A 19,884-nucleotide genomic window follows, 5' to 3' on the forward strand; every position below is an offset into this window, starting at 1 on the left:
GTCTATCCAACGCGGTATTCGCACTGCCTCCAGTTAGGACAGCTGCCTTCAGTATATGAGCCATTCTTGCAACAGTTCAAGTGGTAATGGGTCGTCCCATGCCAATTTTGTCAGCCAGAGTTTTTGTATGAAAGTTTAGCCTGTAACGACACGGATTTTGCCGTTTCGTTATAATTTATGCTGGGGTATCCGCAGTCTTTTCCAGGGGGTCGCTACAATGAATTTATAATCGCGGAGACAGGACTTCTCAAAATAAAAGTACGGCGGTTAAACTTTCAATGCAGATTTATTTAAAATATTAATAATGCATTAAAATAATATGTAATAAAGAAAAGAATTCAATTAAACGTAACTAGATAAACCTGGAGATTAACAATTTCTACAATTTTCAACGATTTATATAAGATAGCTTTATATAGATTATTATTTCTTCAATCGTATTTCAATAACTTGAGATTTTAAACGCATGCAAATTTTGAATGTATTTCCTTAGTCGTATTTCAAAGAGGTTGGTTAAATTTAATTAGATATGACTTGAGATGTTTCCTTGTGACCAGCTGTATTTGGAAGCTGTCCCTGTAGAGTTCACAGTGGTGGCTGATCCGGTTTCGTGGTTGTACCTTAGTATAATTTCGGTGATTTTTCTGCTCGATGAGTACCTACTGGACGAAACGGGGTTAGTGAATGCATATATGTCTTGTTATATTGAATATGTATATAAAGTGTCTCCGCGCCTGGACTTAAAACCGCCCATGCACTCGTAAACAAGTATATATATATTTTAATAGATTATACACCTAGGCTTAAAACCGCCCCTGTGTCAGACAATTTTTAATATTTATTTATTTTATATGTTGACATACAATGCCACCGAGTGATCATACAAGACACACTCCATTCTTAGAAAATTGCGCCGTCTTTTATACGCATTCTCTTGAACATTTTGTGTAAAGTACACAAAGCTTTGAGTTGATCTTAGTTGAACTTACTGCACTTTAACACTTTTGCACAAAAGCTTCCTTGTGCATCTTTTGCAGCGAATTGCATTCTAACGTTTTTGACGTTTGCAAATGTTTGTTTATATTTTTACTTTTTACATGTGCGCGTTTTTTTTAAATTAAATTGAATATAATTTATTAAAATAAGTAAAATTAATTAATAAGTAATATCTTAGTTTTAATAATTAATTTAATAAAATTATTTATATAAACTACGTTTCCTTTTTGTTTAAATTACTCAAAGTGACGTGTGTAAAGTGGTAGTGCAAAGGTATTTATAATTGTTTTCCAATTTTCTAAATGATAATTATATTTAATAAATTCATTTATAGAAACATCCAACATTCAAGTCATAGTATGGAGGTTGGAAATTTGTACAAAATTTCCATCTCTACAAGCCGTGATAATGATTGGTGCTAACATGCCAATTTGATCATATAATTTTCCAGCATCGCTAAGCACTTGCCATTTAGTGAGATGCTGAGTATCATAGGAGTTGACCTTGTAGAAGAGTTCATCGAGAAGTGGATCCCAATGTAAGGCAAGAACAGTGGTTTCTGCCAAATGTGGATTGAGCCGACATGGATGAGCATCGCCAAGAAGGTGTGCCAAGACTTCGGCGCTATTTGATTTCGATTTTCTGAGATGGAATTGTCCTTCTGCCAACACTCTGCCAACGGTCGCCAGTTGAATTGCCATGCCAATGGAAGGCATACTCTTAAGGTAGTCATCCACACCGAAATCATTCTGGATGCTGTGCAAAGCAGTTTTAGCTCGTAGTTCATGTGGGAGTTTATGAGATCTGCAGCATTACTCCATAGCGCGAACAGCCAAATATGTACCACTGGTTGTACCATATGTAACGGTAGCCAATTGACATGTGCGAATGGGCTGATCGGATGATTCCCGCCAGAGGATCTGTTGCCACTGCCTGTGCCTCTCGTAAACCTTGACTTGCCTGAACATTTTCTCCACATCAGCTGTGAATGCTATTCGATGCTGCCTGAAGCGAAGCAAAAGGTTAAGTAATAAATCCTGTATTGGGGGGCCATCGAGTTGTGTATCATTTAATGATATGCCATTCGACGTTTTTGCGGAAGCATTGAATACGACTCGGAATTTTGCCATGACTGCATGATGTGGAATGTAGTATGCCTGAGATGGGTCGCTTGAATGATGCTGAATAGGGTGCATGTGACCAAGTTGTTCGTATTCGCGCATAAAAGCCACATATCTTTGCCTCAGCTCTGAGTTGGATGCCAATTTTCGTTCCAACTGGTGAAATTGCCTGAGTGCCATCTGATGTGAATTGCCAAGTGGTGGAGCATCTGGTGTAAATGGTATTTGTACACAATAACTGCCATCATCAAAACGCTTATGTGTGCTCATGAAAATGCATTCGCAAAGATCAACTGCTGCTAGTTTATCGCCTTTAGCCATGTCAATTTCTTTGGATTCAAATAGCCTGTGTAGAAGGGCATCAACTCGCTCATCAGGCGCCTCCACACGCAATGCCATAGATTGTTCCGCCTTGTAGTTATGCACGGTTGCTTCAGCTGGTCCGAATACAACCTAATTGCCTAATTGCGTATTTTGTGCCACAGGATCATTAAGTTCGCCACGAACTATGCCATCTGCCAACAATTGGCCCCATACGTCTGAGCCAAGCAATGCATCTATAACACCAGTTTCGCCAAATTTCGGGTCTGCCAAAGGCAAATTGCGTAAATGCTGCCAACAGTTTTCCATGATTGGAGCCACAGGGATTGCTGAGGTAATTTTGTTGATGATGTAGAATTCAACATCCAAGCCAAATAAAGCATTGACAGTCGAAAATATGCGCAAGACTGCCCGGCCATTAGTATATGAGCGATTGCCACTGCCAACGCCTTGTAATTGCAATGCACTTTTCTGCTTCCGCAGAGCCAGTTGATTATAATATCGCGTACTCATTAGACTTACCTGAGAGCCTGGATCGCATAGAGCTCGACAAGAGTCGATATCGCCAAAGCCATTTAAGATGCGTATTTGTGCTGTTGCCAAGAGTATAACCCGATTGCCTATAGTAGCGAATGTCTGCATTGGATGGTGTAGTCACTGATGCACACGTGGTGGGATGCCAGCCTGGTTCGGTTTCGCTGGTGCCTGAGGTGTAGTTTGTGCCTGCTGTTTGGACTCTTGCAAAGGAGGAGTTTGCGCTGGTGAACTTCGGCATAGTAGAGTGTGATGCCTGCCATTGCATATGCGACAATTAGTTGAGCCACATGCCTTAGTAGAATGTCCAGGTTTCAAGCAATTGAAGCAAAGATTCGAGCCTTTAAGCAGTGTGAAGCGCTCCGCTGGTGAGCAAGCCAATAGCCTGGTGCAGTTGCCTATTTGGTGCGATGCGTCATTGCAAAACTGGCAGTGGCCTGGAGTAGTTGCTATTAGGTTTGTCCTCATTAGACGTAAGCCTGGCGTTTTATGATTAGCCTGAGATGTGCCGCGATCTTGCTGCATGCCAAAGCCATCCTCAACATAGTCATCCGCCAATATTTTTGCAGCTACCCGCTTATATGATGACCACGCAGCTGTACGCCTATTTTAGGAAGCCATATTTTCTTCGTATAAAGTCAAAAACGCAATTTAAAGTTTAATTAAAAACCGAAACTTCTGGTTTCGGCACCAACAAATGTATGAAAAAAGTGAAAGACAATAATTTCATACACGCAAATATAACGTCAAACTGCAGCTGTCAAAAACTACTAAATGGGTGATGCCATATCGCATGGTTGCTGTGCCAAATCTCAAACACATACATATCATCTCATCCACACTTTTATTTACAACAATCTATAAGTTTTCCATCATAGCTTATGTAATTTTAATTACTTTTAATTTTATGAATTTAATTTAAAATTTAGTTTTAATTAATTTTTAAAATAATTTTAATAATTTCTTTTCTATATTTAAATAATTATTTAATTTCAAAAACATCTTTTCTATATTAAATAATTAAATTCAAATTCTAAACTATTAATTAATTAATTTCCTTCAGTTGTAGTTTGCTCGTCTTTATTAGGTCGCTCAGAACGTCTCAACCCCAATGGTTTATTCTCAATATCCACACCTTGCTCTGTGTCACAGTCGTTAGCGAACGGTTTTGCTGTATCAACAACCTCAGTTACATACGTATGGACCCTAGAATTAAAAGTTACAGTTTTTCCTTTATATTTTTTCATTTGGTTGATATGCGCAACCCTGAATATACCATTTATGGATATCAAATATCTAATTCGACTTAGTTTTTTAACCACTTTTGCATGAACGTATTTAATATAATTATTTGCAATATTTTTGTACAATACCCTTTCATTGGATTTAAAGTTTATGAGTTTACTATAATTCAGCTTTCCATTTTCAAACTTACTCAATGCTTTATCATCTCCTCCATTTTGAAACTTACTAATTTCCAATTTATTTGTATTTTCCTTTTCCCTAAAATTTTTCTTAATTTTTGGATTTGTATTATCTAACAGAGTTTTTGGTTTAAATTTAAAAATTATATCTGCTGGTGACATCCTTGTTGTCGTTGTTGGAGTAGTACGATAGCTCAAAAGAAAATTATTTATTTTAAAATCCCAAGATTTACATTTCACCTATTCTTTACATCTCACCCATTCTTAATATATTTGTACGTTTTTAATAGTGCCACATCTTTCGACATTTCATTTTTGATGTCGTCAAACTTAATTGGAAGGTCGCCTATAAGGTTAAAAATATTAATACTATCGTCAACTTTATTTGTATCTTCTTGCAGAGGTAAACGAGACAGCGCGCCAGCATGTCCCATTTGCGATCCCTTCTTATACTTAATTGAGTAATCATACATTGATAAAAAAAACTGCATATCGCTGTAACCGGTTGGCTGCTACCGATGGTAGATCTTTTTTAATTGAAAAAATTTCCCGCAATGGCTGATGGTCACTTTCAATGGTAAACGGTAACCCAAAAATATAATTATGAAATTTCTTCACTTTATCGAGGAATTCTCCAAAATCGCACTCTCGTGCAAGCTGCTTCAATTCGACAATATAATCTGCAATAGTTTCACCAGTATGTTGGTCTCTTTTAAAAAATTGATAGCACTCAAAAATTATGTTTTTTGTTGGTGCAAAGTGGGCTTTTAATTTGCCACTATTTCTTCATATTTGAAGTCTATTTCACTTTTCGGTGTTAGCACGATGGTCAAGGTCTTATAAAGGTCAGCGCCTCCAAGACTTATCAGAAATGCAAAATAACCGTGAATGAAGGAATTTTATATATTTTTGTAGTATATGGCAAATATGAATACTTTTTGCGAATTTGGTATTTGTTTTGGCATACCAAAAGCTTCTGTATGGAGAATAATTGAAAGAACTAGTGTTTAGCTTATATCAATTGGACACTAATTTATAAAATACGCACTTGCTAATAATACAAAAGTGGAAGCTTCGAAAACATTTCCGTCAAAATAAATACACCACACCATAGCAAATAGGCTTATTTCAAAAGGAAGCATGACTATAGCTTAATCTTTCAGGTAGTTTGCGATGAAAATGGTTTTTTTTTATAAACGTGTATGTTGGAGAGTCTGGTTCCCTATGTATTGATCTGTTTTAATTAAATAAATGTATTCAACTTAATTTATATATATTCATTTCAAATTAATTGATTTTAATAAATTATCAAACAACATACACTTGAACTAGTAAAAAGGGAATGGAAGAGTCAGTTTCGATCGAAGATTCTTATGAAATCTGCAATTTTCATTTATTTACTATAGAATAAAATTTAAGTTTTAAACTAAATACTAAATAAAAACTTACATTTAATACTTCAGACAGTTCAACAGATTTTATTTTTTTTCTATTTTTTAGATTTTTTGTATTCAAAACTTTCTCGCTTATTTTTTAGTGCCAAAATTATTCACACAAATCAAAAAATTTTGTACGCCAACCCAACTGCATTGCCAATTATTTTCATACGTGATCCGTATCATTTCAGCAAAGATGATCAAGATCATTGAGCGGATCATGTTTGCTGAAACGCAGCTAATGTGTCGTTACAACACTAGTATCAATTATATATTGCTTAACTTTTGTATGTTATCCACTTCAAGATATTGAGGATTTATTATGTATCCTCGTTGGTTAACTTATTCCGAATGAATTTATTGTGAACTGCATCATTCTATGAACAACATATTTAATGCTAAATACATGTGCACATAATTGAATTTGTAACTGAATGTGTTCTTTGTTGTTCCATAAAATGCAATAATAGACGATCAAAAGTATCTTCTATCAATATCCTTGCCTACGAATGCAAAACATGCAGATCCGAAGATCTGCATTCTTTATTCTATTAACGTCAAAATTATTTACCCAAATCAAAACAAAATGTTGTAAATAAACACAACTGACATGACTGATGCGTTGCCAATTACTTTCATATGTGATCCGCATCGTCTTAGCAAAGAAGATCCGGATAATTGTTTTCTGAAACGCAGTTAATAATAAATTAAATCTATACAGAAAACAAATAATTCATATTGATATGCAGACCAAAAAATTGCATTTAATGTCATCAATGGCAAAAGTAATTACAAACATTCTACTTTCTTTTTATGCACGAATGTCATCCGACGAACGCATATTAAAGAAACTTGTAGTAATTTTGTTAAAAAAACACCACTTATTTTTATAGAAATTAAATGTACATTATGCTTGTGTTCTTTAGCACGAGCACAAACCTCTTAGAAAGAATAACATTGTCTGTACCGAAATATATAAATTTTCATTTTATTTTAAACCTCTTAGAAAGAATAACATTGTCTGTACCGAAATATATAAATTTTCATTTTATTTTATATAAAGGGGTAGAATTACCAGTATTGAAAACCTTAATGAGTAATATATTAGTTAATATAAGACCACTTATAACTAAAATCTCATACATAATTAAATAAATGATTATTTAAACCCTTATGTTAATGTTGCTCATTTCTGTCCTTGCTTTAAAATTTCATATAATATGAAAACATATCTTATTTACATATCTTGGCTTTAAATTATATATAACACAAATTTTGTGTAATAGCTCAAACTAAGTTCGGCTGAGCTACCTGAGAGTGTATGAAATCTCGACTTGGAATTTAAATCAGTATAACATTATTTGCGAGTTAGGTTGTTGGTAGATATTCCGTGTGTGCATCATACAATATAAAACATTAAGTGTTATAAATTTATACATTGTTTTATACATAATATGTTACAATTTAAGTGTTAAATTAATATACATATACATTAATAATAATTAGATGAAAAATGCCTTGCTCAGCGGTAACACTTTCTATTGCAACTATATCAGCGATTATAGCCACTTCGTTGTTGGCTATATCGTTTTCGACAGATAATTGGTTATATTATGAAGTTAAAAGGAATAATATTCAGGTAAAATCATATTCAAAATTTGATTTATTTATAAACATATTAAAAATCTCTATAAACTACATGTAAGTACAAATTACTTTCAACAAGTACCAAAAACCTGCTTAGGTATGCAAACTTTCCACAAGACATTTTTTGTGCCGCCATTTTCTCTTACTGAGTATTAGATGTATATTTATGCGTGTGAAGACTCGTAATCATAGAGGAATGTTGTGTAGTTTGATCAAATTGAGTATTTATATTTATACTAACACAATTCACAACTAAATTAATTATAAAGGCAGGGGAAACTAGTTTACGACAAATCAAATAAATTTGGTTGTCCACATTATTGTAATTGAATTTTTGTAAACATAAATATGTGTATATACCAATTAATATCAATAATCGATTGCTCAAAAATTTGAATTGATGTTAAGCAATTGCTAAGCTTGACTTTAAAGAAAGTTGAATAAGTTTTTATTCATATATATATACGTGCTTGCGTTTACATAAACATACAACTCTTTTTTTTTTTTCTTAATGAAAGCATCACGTATTTTATTTTAAAGCAAAATAATTTTAAAAAGGATTTAAAAATCTAACTATAGTTCACTTTTACTTGGATATATATTCCAAGTTTCAAAAAAAAAGTCTGTTAATAAATATTGAGTTAATGATTATATTAAAGGAAACGGGATAACATTGGTCACCCTAAATAAATAACTTACAATATATGTATGTATTCATCTTTGTGATAAATAGCTTAAATGTTCAAACCATTTTCCAAATGTTCATGTTGATCGACCTGATATTTATTAGCAGTAGTTTTTTCTTTTTTTGAAAGTTTTCAGTTTAATATAAAATTAAAATATGAAAATGGTGATATCATTTCTAAGCGAATTATAAGAGGAGCCTTATAACATCTATCTACATGCATTGTACTTTAAAATTTCTCTTAATATTATTTTAGACATAATGAATTAAATGCTTTCGATTTTGCTTCTTTGAATTCTTGAAAACATGTTTTAATAATATGCATAATTCGCATTCAATCACAAAGAAAGTGAAAGTGTTCTGTGTGCATTGTATTCAAGGATATGTACATATTGTTTAAAGAATTTTTTACTAAAATTATTGTAATGCATGCTTAAAAACACAACAACAAAAGGCCATCTCATTGGAATGCGTTTTTAGCATTTGACAAATTGAAAGAATTCATTATTTCGATTTGAAAGGAATTTATGATGTGCGGTTTTATAGCGAATTTCTAAATAATAAAAGTCATATTTATCAATTACTTACAACTTTCTAATAAATGATTATTTTTACAACACTGTACAACGTCTTGGTATACTTTATATTATAACATAAAACAAATTTTATATTAATTTATTTTCTTATTAAGAATAAAAAGTAATAACAAATAGGATAAACTTAATACAAATATTTTTAAAATTATTCTCTTTACTTTCTCGTTATGTTTCTCGTTATTTTTATATCTCATCACAGTATGTTAGGTTTCTCACTGACAACAATTAGAACAATTGTGAAAAAAAAGAAAACAACAAAAGGACATATTTATGTATTAACATGCATTATATTTAATTGTTTTTATTTTTGAAAATAAGTTTGTTAAATAAAAAAGATATCAATAGGATTTATATAGTTATTTATATACGTTTTGATGTTGTGTTCAAAAGTTACTAAGTAAGTTCAATATCGCCTATTATATACAATAGGGGTATTCAGGCAACTGATTAGTTGTTTAGTAGATGATTACAACAAAAATTTGCATACAAAAAAGAAACTAAGCAGAGAATCTACTATTTCGGAGATTCTCAGATTAGTGAAAATTTGATTAATAGTGCTGCCAGTACCAAGTGACGGCGCTATGAGCATAGGGTGTCTCAAAAAGAAAATTCAAAAATAATAACAAAAATTAATAAATAAAATTCAGTAAAACTATAATTTTTAAAAGGAAAAAAATATAATTAAAAAGTATAAACTTGAATATTCTACTTCTTGATATATGACACGTTTGCAATTTAAGTTATATGATAAATTTAAATGGTATTAAAATTTACGAATGTTTGAGTATTTCACTGTTAACATATGTTTCGCTTTTGCTGTTGATACGAGTGCTGCCAAGGCATTTACACACAACAAATTAATCAGATTACGCATTTTGGGTCCGTTCAAGCAACAGATTAATATTAAAATGCTAATTATTTTTTTATATGAAGTTTTTTAATCAACTAAGCAACTAATCAGTTGCCTGAATACCCCTAATGTATTTTTCGTGTTTGTTTGTATCTGGATACTTTCCACGTTGAATTGTTTTCTTTGTCTAACATGGTTTTATATATATACATATATGTATATTGTTTTTTCCAAGTTTCCATATTTCCAAGATGAGAAAATAGATAGTGGAAGCGCATTTTATTTTTCTTTTACTATACCATATGCTTAAAGATTAAAATAGATGGGTGCGCCAAGTTATACCCGTGGATAAATCGAAACAAAGTGGCTAAATATTTAAAATGACTAAGGGATATTATGACAATATTATGACGCATATCGCAACAAGATAGTACGGAAAACTGATTTGCACTAACTTTGATCTTAAGGGTAAATATTTTATTGAGATGTGATTTTTTATTTAAATTTTAATTTTGAATTTATTATTTGATGTATATTTATTGCTCATATTACTTATTATTTTAAGGTTTATTAGTTTAAAGCATTAGAATAGCTAATGTCACAATGTGATTGAAAATTTTGTTATAATATAACAAAATATTATAAAAATATATAAAATATAAAGTTTCCAAATTTAATAATACCGTTACTACTTCAACGTATTCGCATAAATTGAAGCATTTCTCAGCAGTATATCGAAAAAATTAAGAAATATCAATTTCGGAGTCAAAAAATATTTTATTTTAATTACTGATTTTTTTATTAATTCTATATCTATACCAAAACTCACCAAACAAATACGTTAAGATCAATTACTAAATTTGCATTTGAAAATGTTACATTCTCGTACAAAAGTTGGGGTGAAATATACAAAAAAACTTATATTTTAAGTTAAAATGCAAATAAGGTTTAAAAGCCCGAAGAATCTATAGTACAAAGAAGTGCCACGCTCATACAAACGAAATACCCACTTTATTTTGCTGGTGGATTTATAATAAATCCACCCAACCTCATGCAACAATGTTCGATCGAGTCACAACTGGTATGATGTCCAGTTCAAACTCATTGCAACACACAATTGTTTTTATACGCCTGTTTCTTTTGACTTTCTTGTTTTTATTTGTCTATTTTATTAATATACATTGATTAGTAGCGAAGTGAATGGTAAAGAAATCCCTGAAACAATTTTTTCATATACTTTGTTGCTTTATTTTCTTGTACTGGAAAGGCCCATATCATAGGAGTAAAGAGTAATAGAACATATTATTTTTTTTATTGCAAAAAATGATGCACTACAAAAACCATTATGTATGTACAAATGTGATATTGGAGACATAAAGTCTGCAGTATATTAATATGTATGTTTTTATTGCACATTTGTGCATATATTTTACCTCAAATGGAACTACTTCTTAGTAGTTTGAATTTTTTGTGACTTTTTGTAATTATTTTAAAAAATATTTGCAAGATTCATATAAAAGTTTTTGAAAAGTATTTTAAAAAAAATAAAAATATTAGAAATGTAAGAAAAATTTTAATGCAAAAATGTGTAGAAGTCACTAAAACCACTATTAATGCCTCCTGGTTTGACGAAACGCATGAATGCTATTTACACCGGATTAAAATGTTAAAATTGGTGTTTACGATATTGGAAACATTGCGCATGGACAACATTTACGAATAAAGCTTCATAGAATGAAAAAAATCAGATTTGAGACATAAATAAATTTGTAATGTGTTTTTACACTACAATTCATACCAATAGCAAACAGGGAATTTTGTTTTTGTTTTATACTATTAAATTAAAAAAATTAACAAATGTACACAATTTTGATTTCGTCACTGAAATGCTGTTTGATCGCTTGAACATTTTACAGCGAACAAACACACAAACATGCGTATAATGTAATACAGAGGGTTGCATGTATGATTGAATACGTATGCAGTCGGGCTTTTGTCAGCCTTACTTGACTCACATATAGGTTTGAACTGAACATCATACTAGTTGTGACTCGATCAAACATTGTTGCATGAGGTTGGGTGGATTTATTATAAATCCACCAGCAAAATAAAGTGGGTATTTCGTTTGTATGAGCGTGGCACTTCTTTGTACTATAGATTCTTTGGTAGAAGTATGAGCTGCTTTCACACCTTTGCGCACAGGCGTCAATTATTCACCAATTGAAAAATTACTCAACTGTGCAGTTTTCTTTTTCTTCTATCATTCGTTCGATTTGCTGTCGCTGTGTGCAAATTGTGAAAACGCTTGTTTGTGCATTTGTAGCCAATGTAGCCATATGAGTATAACTGAAAAAGTGAAGTGAAATGCAAGGGAGGTGTTGTGTGTTTGATGCAAGGATATTGCTTGGTTATATGAACCGCTACAAATTGGAATTTTTGGATTTCCTCTTTTTATTTTCATGTGAGCTCCTGACGTTAATTCAATTCTTTTCCATTTTTTCATTTTTCCACTTTTTCATTGTTTCTGCATTGCCGGTGTGTAGCAAAACTTTTTTTGTCACTTTTCATGTTTTTGCTGTGTGTCATGTTTTTCTATTTGGCAACATTTTTTCACAGCAAATTGACTTTGGTTATGTTCGTCGATAAGTTCGGTGTGAATTTGTGTGCCATGGGTATTGATAATTTTTTATTATTATTGCTTGGCGTGAAAAATTGGTGCGATTGGATAAAAGAAATTTGTGGTTTTCTGAAAATAAAAAGTGTATGAGAAATTAATTGAGGATTTTGTTTAAATGCAGCTAAATCGTTTAGAGATATAAATTTTTCAATGAACCTAAACCGCACAAGAATTATGAAATTTTCACCAGTAAATTCCGATTTTAGTTTTTACTTAATAGCGCAATGTGGGAAAATTTAAATGGGGATAATGTGAACTCTTCTGAAATATTTTATATTTTACATTGAGCGTTTACACAGACGTTCAATTATAATTGTGTATAGATTTATTTTATTTCAAGGACATATATTAGGTTTGTCTTCTTCTTGTGTGTTTTACTGACACTTTGTCGTTGCTGCATCTATTCTTTCCGGTTGCAGTTATAATGTATACATCTGAGTTCAGTTGAGCACTGACTTCATGAGTGTATGATTGTGGAGATTGAAGGGGTTTATGTTATAATGTCTCCTATCACTAATATTGTGGTGATTGTTTATGTAGTACAATATACAAGGTGAGATGAAAAAACTGCAACCAACTTCAGACTGCTGTCATTTCTAAACCGCTCGTCCCACAGCTGTCAGATTTATTCTAGTGACAGCTCATTATATTGTTTACAAGCGCACAAAAGCATTTTGGTGGGAATTTTTCAAAAAAAAAGTTATTTGTGATGGAATTCAAGCGTGATAGTGTGATTGCTTTGCATTTGGCTGGAAAACCACAAGTGGCTATCGTTAGAGCCCTCCAGCATTTAGAAGTGAATAAATGTTTTGTGTCTCGTACCATCGCTCGTTACCATGATACTGGTAGCGTAGCCCGACGTCAAGGAAGTGGACGAAAAAAAACAGCAACATCGGCAGAAATGGTTCGAAAAGTGAAAAAGCGAATTGAACGAAATCCGCGTCGCAGTGGACGAAAAATGGCTCGTGAGCTGAACATATCGCAATATGCCATTCGGCAAATATTGAAAAATGAGCTTGGACTAAAGCCATTCAAGTTCCAAAAAGTGCAAGATCTTACTGATGCGCAAAAAAAAGTTAGACTCGAAAAAGCTAAAGAGTTGTTTCGCTTGGCCGAAAGTGGTGAACTGCCGAATTTGGTTTTCTCCGATGAGAAACCATTCGTTATCCAGCAGTTTGTAAACAAACAAAATGATCGTGTTTACTTGCCAGAGAGGTCAGCTGAAAATTTGCAACTTCGGTTGGCCATCACAACTCAAAAGCCGGCCATGGTGATGGTGTGGGCCGCCATAACAGCCGATGGTCGCTCGCCGCTCGTATTCATCGACCGTGGTGTCAAATTAAATGCGCAAATCTATCGCGAAAATATTTTGGAGGGAGTTCTGAAGCCCTGGGCACGCAAACATTTCGGCCGCAGACCTTGGACATTCCAACAGGACTCAGCACCATCGCACTCAGCACGCGCCATCCAAGAATGGTTAAGAAATGAGGTTCCTCGCTTCATTTCCACCGCACAATGGCCACCAAAATCTCCGGATGCCAATCCGTTGGACTATTGTGCCTGGGGTATTTTGGAAAGCAAGGTTGGAACTAAAAAATACCAAAGTGTCGATCATCTCAAGCAAGCGCTTCGCCGAGAATGGGACAAAATACCGCAGAGCCACTTTCGGGCCAAAGGTGGCCAATTCGAACAAATCTAAACCGATTCTCAAATTTGATGTTATTTCCGACATTTTTTGCTTTCATTCAATAAAATTTAAAAAAAATGAAAAAATTTATGGCGTTTTACTTTGTTGCAGTTTTTTCATCTCACCTTGTAAGTACATAAAAAATTTATATTACAAAGTAGAAAGGAATAGAATAGAAATAAACAGGGTATCGACTCCTAACGGAGCGGAGCACTGCGACCATAACTGATACTTTGTGTTGCTACAGACTCGTGAATACAGATACGGGCGCCATTTCACCCATTACAAATATTGATTCGAGCGCAGATCTCAATGGCATGAACCTCCACTTGGGCAGTGGGCCATATACTCAGCGCGAGCAAGATTCTTGTCTTGACCAAATATCCATGCGCCAACTTCTTCTTTAGTTTTTGAACCGTCGATCCACGAAATCACTTTTGGTTTTAAACTAGGATTGCCATTTTCTCAGTCCAATCAATCGGAAATGTGAACTTCGAATTTTCTGTCGAAGCGAAGTTCCATGTTCATGCGATCTGTTCTATCGCAGTTCTTTATGCCAGAAACCAGTCTGCAGATAGAATTTTGACTGTCGAAACTTCCATGCATATTGATAACAGGGTGTATCCTTTTTGCACTCAATGGTGTTGTCTTTTTAAGAAAGAGATGCAGAGGGATAACACATACTATGGACTCCAGTGCTCCAGTAGAACAAGTATGAATAGTTCCCGTCATAGCGATACATGCGAGTCTTTGCAGTTTATTGCATTTAAATATTACAGTATTTTGTTTTGGTTTGTTCCACCAAACAAGAGCTACATAGGATGCAATGGGTCTGACCATTGTGCGGTAGAGCCTCAATGGAATTCTGGGACTTAGAGCCCAAGTTCTACCATAAGAGTTTCTGCACGTCCATATGACCCGGGTGAATTTGCCAATTATATTATTCAGGAGAATGGTGCAGTTAAAACGCTTATTTAGGATAACCCCCAAATATTTGACTTAATCGGAGCATTGAACAGTCGTATCTTTTATAGATAGGGACCCAATCTTCAGTGTATATCTTTTGTTTGAGTTTGATTAATGGATCTGGAATGATATCCGTGCATTTCTGTAATAACGCAGGAAAGATACTATCTTTTCCAGGTGCCTTAAATGGTTGAATTAAGCTAATCGCCTAATTCATCTTGTCCTTGTCGAATACAATACCAGATAGTGCGTATTCCAATCATATTGGAGCAGCAACTTCTCTGTTTGATTATGATGTTGTTGCTCCGGTTACGGAGCCAGGGAAGTGTGTATGCAAGAGAAACTCGATGGTGTCTTCACGACCAGTGGTGAAGGAGCCATCGGGTTTTTTTAAGACGCCTACTTCGTTTGTTTTGACCTTATTTAAAGCCTTGTATAATCCAGCTACTTCCGGCAACTGTTCAATACTATCACAATGGCTTCGTCAGCTAGTCCGTTTAGACTGTGTGATTGATTTGTTGTAGTCAATGAGTGCAACTCTATATTCTTCCCACCTTCCATAGTGTTTTAGTTTGCGTTTATTAGCTAGTTGCGAATTTCACCAAGAGATGTTACCTATGATTGTGGCGCTTTCGGCAAACATGTTGTTATGGAATGGAGTTCGTAATAGCCTAGCTAGAATAAAGTTTGCGGAATACACTAAGTACCTAAACCTGTACCAGTTGATTTTTTTAGAACAGTTTAGAACAGTTTCTGCTTCACTTGGAAGTAGGCAGAGGCCATGACTATGTTTGTGACCCCTTTTTTGTTGGAATTTCAACTGGGACCGCTACTTGGTCTCTAGAAATAAATTCAGTTAATGAAAGGTGTCTCACACCTTTACCGATTAGGATAGCTGCACGCGATGTTGGTTCTGCACAAGGTGGCTGATGCTCCTCTGGTATGACGCAAATTTTCCTGAAACACTCTGAGAGTGTTCATTTAATCTCGTTACGAGACTTTCGGACAAGACTGCCACTTTTATACCATCAAGAACCTTTGTCCCTGGCACCATTAGAATTCTTCGATAAAATTTACTGATTACAGGTTTTTGGTTTTATCTGCTACGATTAATGTGTCTGTGGTGGACATTGTGGGCATTGTTCCTGAGGTAGGAATCTGGACTATGCTCCCACTAGCCGCGCTAACAGCTTCACTAGTAGAAGGACGTGTGTCTGGTTCCTCATCGTCAGAAGTAACCATTGTTTGGCAGTTACCGAATGGGATATTGCCGGAGCCGAGGATGACTGGATTATTTTGTCAACCTGAACCACCTTTAGAGCATTTTTTATGGGGTGAGAGAGAGCAGGGGTGTTACCTTTAATCATCAATCTCAAGTGTCCGAACCGGTATGCAATGTTACCTTTTAGTACAACTTCCTCATGATTTCGTTATCAATGACGAGAACCAAGTGCTGAATTTGATTCTGTGTCAGTCTGCGTATTACTTTTTTCAGGTTGGCGGAGAGTTTGTTCTGTTTACCAAGAGTAGCCAGAACTTTTTCGTTTAACAAAGTCGAACTTTGAGAAAATTAGCCACAATTGACATGAGTTCGTGGGAAATCCTTTTCTTCTACCACGTTTAAACCGAGTCCGCATTTGGCCTCTATGTAATCTGAAAATTGCTTGATCCATCTCGCGGGTTTTGCATAACTGCAGACGATAAGTAGCCACTCCGTTCTAGGTAAGCACCCTTCAAACTCCGACTGTAAGTGATTGCTTTGTTGCTGGAAAGCAACATGAATGATTGCTTCTTGGAGAGCATTACTTGCTCTGCAGGGAGCGAAGTGCCAGTCAGGTCAGCTGACGTGAAGTCTGAACGTACGCTCTTAACAACTAGGCTGGTAAGTCCCACATGAGCTACCTTAGGTTTTTTAGCGGAAATTATACCGGGATATTGCTCCTTCGATCTGACCCACTTATGACTCCACTCCATTATGATATAATTCCAGGAACATGATAATAACAAATGTGTACTCTTTTAAAGTACAGCTTTTAATGTAGCAAAATTGATTATGCATTAACGCTATTTAGAACACAATATAATTAATCGAAAACTCATTTGAAAGTTTCAAAAATGTATGTACTTTTTAAATTTTCATTAAAATGCAATCTTGTTGATACTTTTAATGTTGGCTGTCCTTTACGTTACACCTTTAATTCAATAAATTTACATCCTTTAAGGGAAATAATCCCTCTTCAGTAATTACATGAGTTGAGCTTTGTAAATATCCGGAATATCATGTCAATTAGTAGGTATTTATATATAATCTCAGTATTTTCCATGCCTTATTTTAACTGTGTTGTGCATTAATCTGCGCATATTAGGATGAAATCAACTTACTACCTTATATGGCCATTCCATCACCCAAAGGCATCCCTCCAGCTAAACGCCACTCAGTAAACTTTCAGTATCAAAATGTTGTTTTTTAGGGTTAAGTCCATGTCAAAGTGTCAGTTTAGTATCGGTGTCATGTCATGTGCGACTATAACAGCCAGGCCAGCAGATAGGCAGCAAAATGTGCTTCTGTAAAAGCGGGGGATTTAATTTCGAACACAACAAACACGTCGAAATTTGTGTAAGCGACACGTGGTGTTTTGGTGCTACTCTTGTTATGGGTGTCGGCTTGAAGAGCACAACAGACAATCAGTGTGCACAAAAAGGCACTAATGAATTTGCAAGGATTTAGATTTCGGAGGCACATGTGGACACTGGACGCGTATTAGCGCGGATTTAAAATGCTATTGTAAAACATACGATGAAACATAGAACAAAACACGCACAACGTCAGCATGTCAAGAGATCAGCGCAATTTGATACATTCTCAACGCACCAGGTTGAGCGAAGCGGTTAGCAGTTTCGGTTCCTGTTCCTCTTCCAGCGTACAGACATGGTGTGCTATGCCGTACTGTTTGCTGTAGTGATAAAGTTGATGAATGTCGCTGATATAGCTTAGCAGAAAATTTAAATTTGTTTTCAACCAAATGCAGTAGAAAATTTGAAATTAAGGTGGATTTTGGCACAGAAATTGTTGTCGGTAAAAATAAATTAATTTCGCCTGTAACATATTGTGGCAGTAAACATTGCGCCTATTTGTTTTCGCTATCAAAGTGTCAAATGGGGGCCTACAACAAGTGATGGACTTAAAGTTTATTGGGTAAAACATCGCATCAGCCACCTTCGAGCACAAACTCGGAACTTCGATAGGTGAGTGCTTGGACATCTGTGTATATCGGAAAATGCATATATTTAAGATATGTAAATAGTAGAAGTAAGGATAACGAGGATATTCCAAGTTGAAAAGGATGTTATTTTATGGTGTGGTCTGTCGCAAATGCGCTTACAATGGCGCAAATTGTTGCAAATACTTTCGCACAAACAACTGCGCTCGTTTTTGCTGCGGCAGACGTGCAGCATATTTAAATTAATTTTTTGCTGCTGCTTGTTGTTGTTCCTCTGCATCGTAATTCAGCTCAGCGGTGTTAGATTGGTTTCGCTGCATCGGTCCTCTGACTATGCTGGCCAAACGTTTGCGGTAGGCGTGGGTCCTTACAGACCAAAGCTTGTCGGTTGGCACGTTTGATACCACCAAGCGCACATAATCCAATAAAGTGTGTAATTAAATTTTCAGTTCATTTGAATGTGTCACTTTGCTTGGAAAATTAAAACCTGTTGTTCCACTGCGGTATTTTGGCATCATATTTATTTCATTCCATTTTATTTAACTCGATTTTATTTTGGCTTCATCATAATTTGTGTGTTTTAACGAGCAAAACAGTGGGTGAAGTGAACTCCTTTCCAAACACAATTTAGCTCAAACACTCAACGCTGAAACATTCTAACATTAAAATAAGTCTTGAAGCTCTGCTAGTGCTTAATTGAAAGTTGGGTGTACCTTATGCTGAATACTAGTCAGGATACGTGGTGCACATCCATTAACACAAAATTAAATTAAATTTGAATATTTGGTTCAGAATTATTTTGATAATGCAACGAAAGCGAAATGACGGCTTGAGAAAAAATGTTTATAGCTAAATCGTGAGATTTTCTTCGAATGACAGATTTGTTAGTCATTCACCAGGCTATGATGGGTAGTGATATATTCCAATGGAAAAGAGCATATATATAAGTGAAAATTTCGAACTTCGTTCACGATATAATCACCTAAAAGAGCAATAAAAATTCTTGCACAAATATAATTTTTACTATTTTTAACATCTGCAAGAATTTATGTATTTCACTAAAATCGCCGCAGAAGTGAATATGAGAGCTACTATCTTTTGAATACGAAATGAGTGAAACAACAATATGACAACGGCTGCAGATGAAGTATTCAGAAGCGAAAAAATTATAAAATATTTCACATAAAGTACCTTTGATGAGGCGTTAGTTATTTTTGGTATTTTAACTGCGTTCTTTTATGGATGATTTGGACTTATAAAGTTGTCAATAGGCGAAGATAATAATGTCAAGAACACTTTTAGCAATACAGCTAAGTGTTCGGGGGGTGAGTTGAGGTTTGTTACAGCAATAACTACATCAACAATTATATTATTGAAAAGGGTGCAGCGACACTTCCAATAACTTTTATTTATTGCAGCAATAAAACGTAAATGGAATTCATTAAATTTTATATGTAATATAAGTAAAAAACCATTCATTGTATATTTATAATATTGTATGCAATATTATAGCTGGAATATGAACTTGCATTCACTGCGCCGTCTACGTACTGAAGAAATGGCTCAAGTTACTCTCAAAACACATTCACTGACGCATTGATTAGCCTATGATGGATACGTAAAAGTGTTGAAGTGGGCGCTGCTCTAAGATTACAAAATACTTACTAGAGTGTATCTTTAATTGTTTGAACCCGACAATAAATACATCCAGTATATAGGACAT

At 34.4% G+C, this 19,884-nt stretch overlaps 2 protein-coding genes across 2 annotated transcripts; both read right to left on the minus strand.

The window, feature by feature from the left end:
- Window positions 1-1,343: 1,343 nt before the first annotated feature.
- On the minus strand, window positions 1,344-1,712 carry LOC119665528. The gene has a single exon (XM_038074754.1). It carries the CDS (start codon window positions 1,710-1,712, stop codon window positions 1,344-1,346), a length of 369 nt encoding a protein of 122 aa, XP_037930682.1.
- Window positions 1,713-1,808: 96 nt separating this feature from the next.
- On the minus strand, window positions 1,809-2,516 carry LOC119665529. Its single transcript, XM_038074755.1, has one exon. The coding sequence runs from the start codon at window positions 2,514-2,516 to the stop codon at window positions 1,809-1,811; it is 708 nt and encodes a 235-aa protein (XP_037930683.1).
- Between the last annotated feature and the right edge of the window lie 17,368 nt (window positions 2,517-19,884).

Source organism: Teleopsis dalmanni, chromosome 1, assembly GCF_002237135.1.
Source record: "Teleopsis dalmanni isolate 2A chromosome 1, ASM223713v2, whole genome shotgun sequence".
NCBI lineage: Eukaryota > Metazoa > Arthropoda > Insecta > Diptera > Diopsidae > Teleopsis > Teleopsis dalmanni.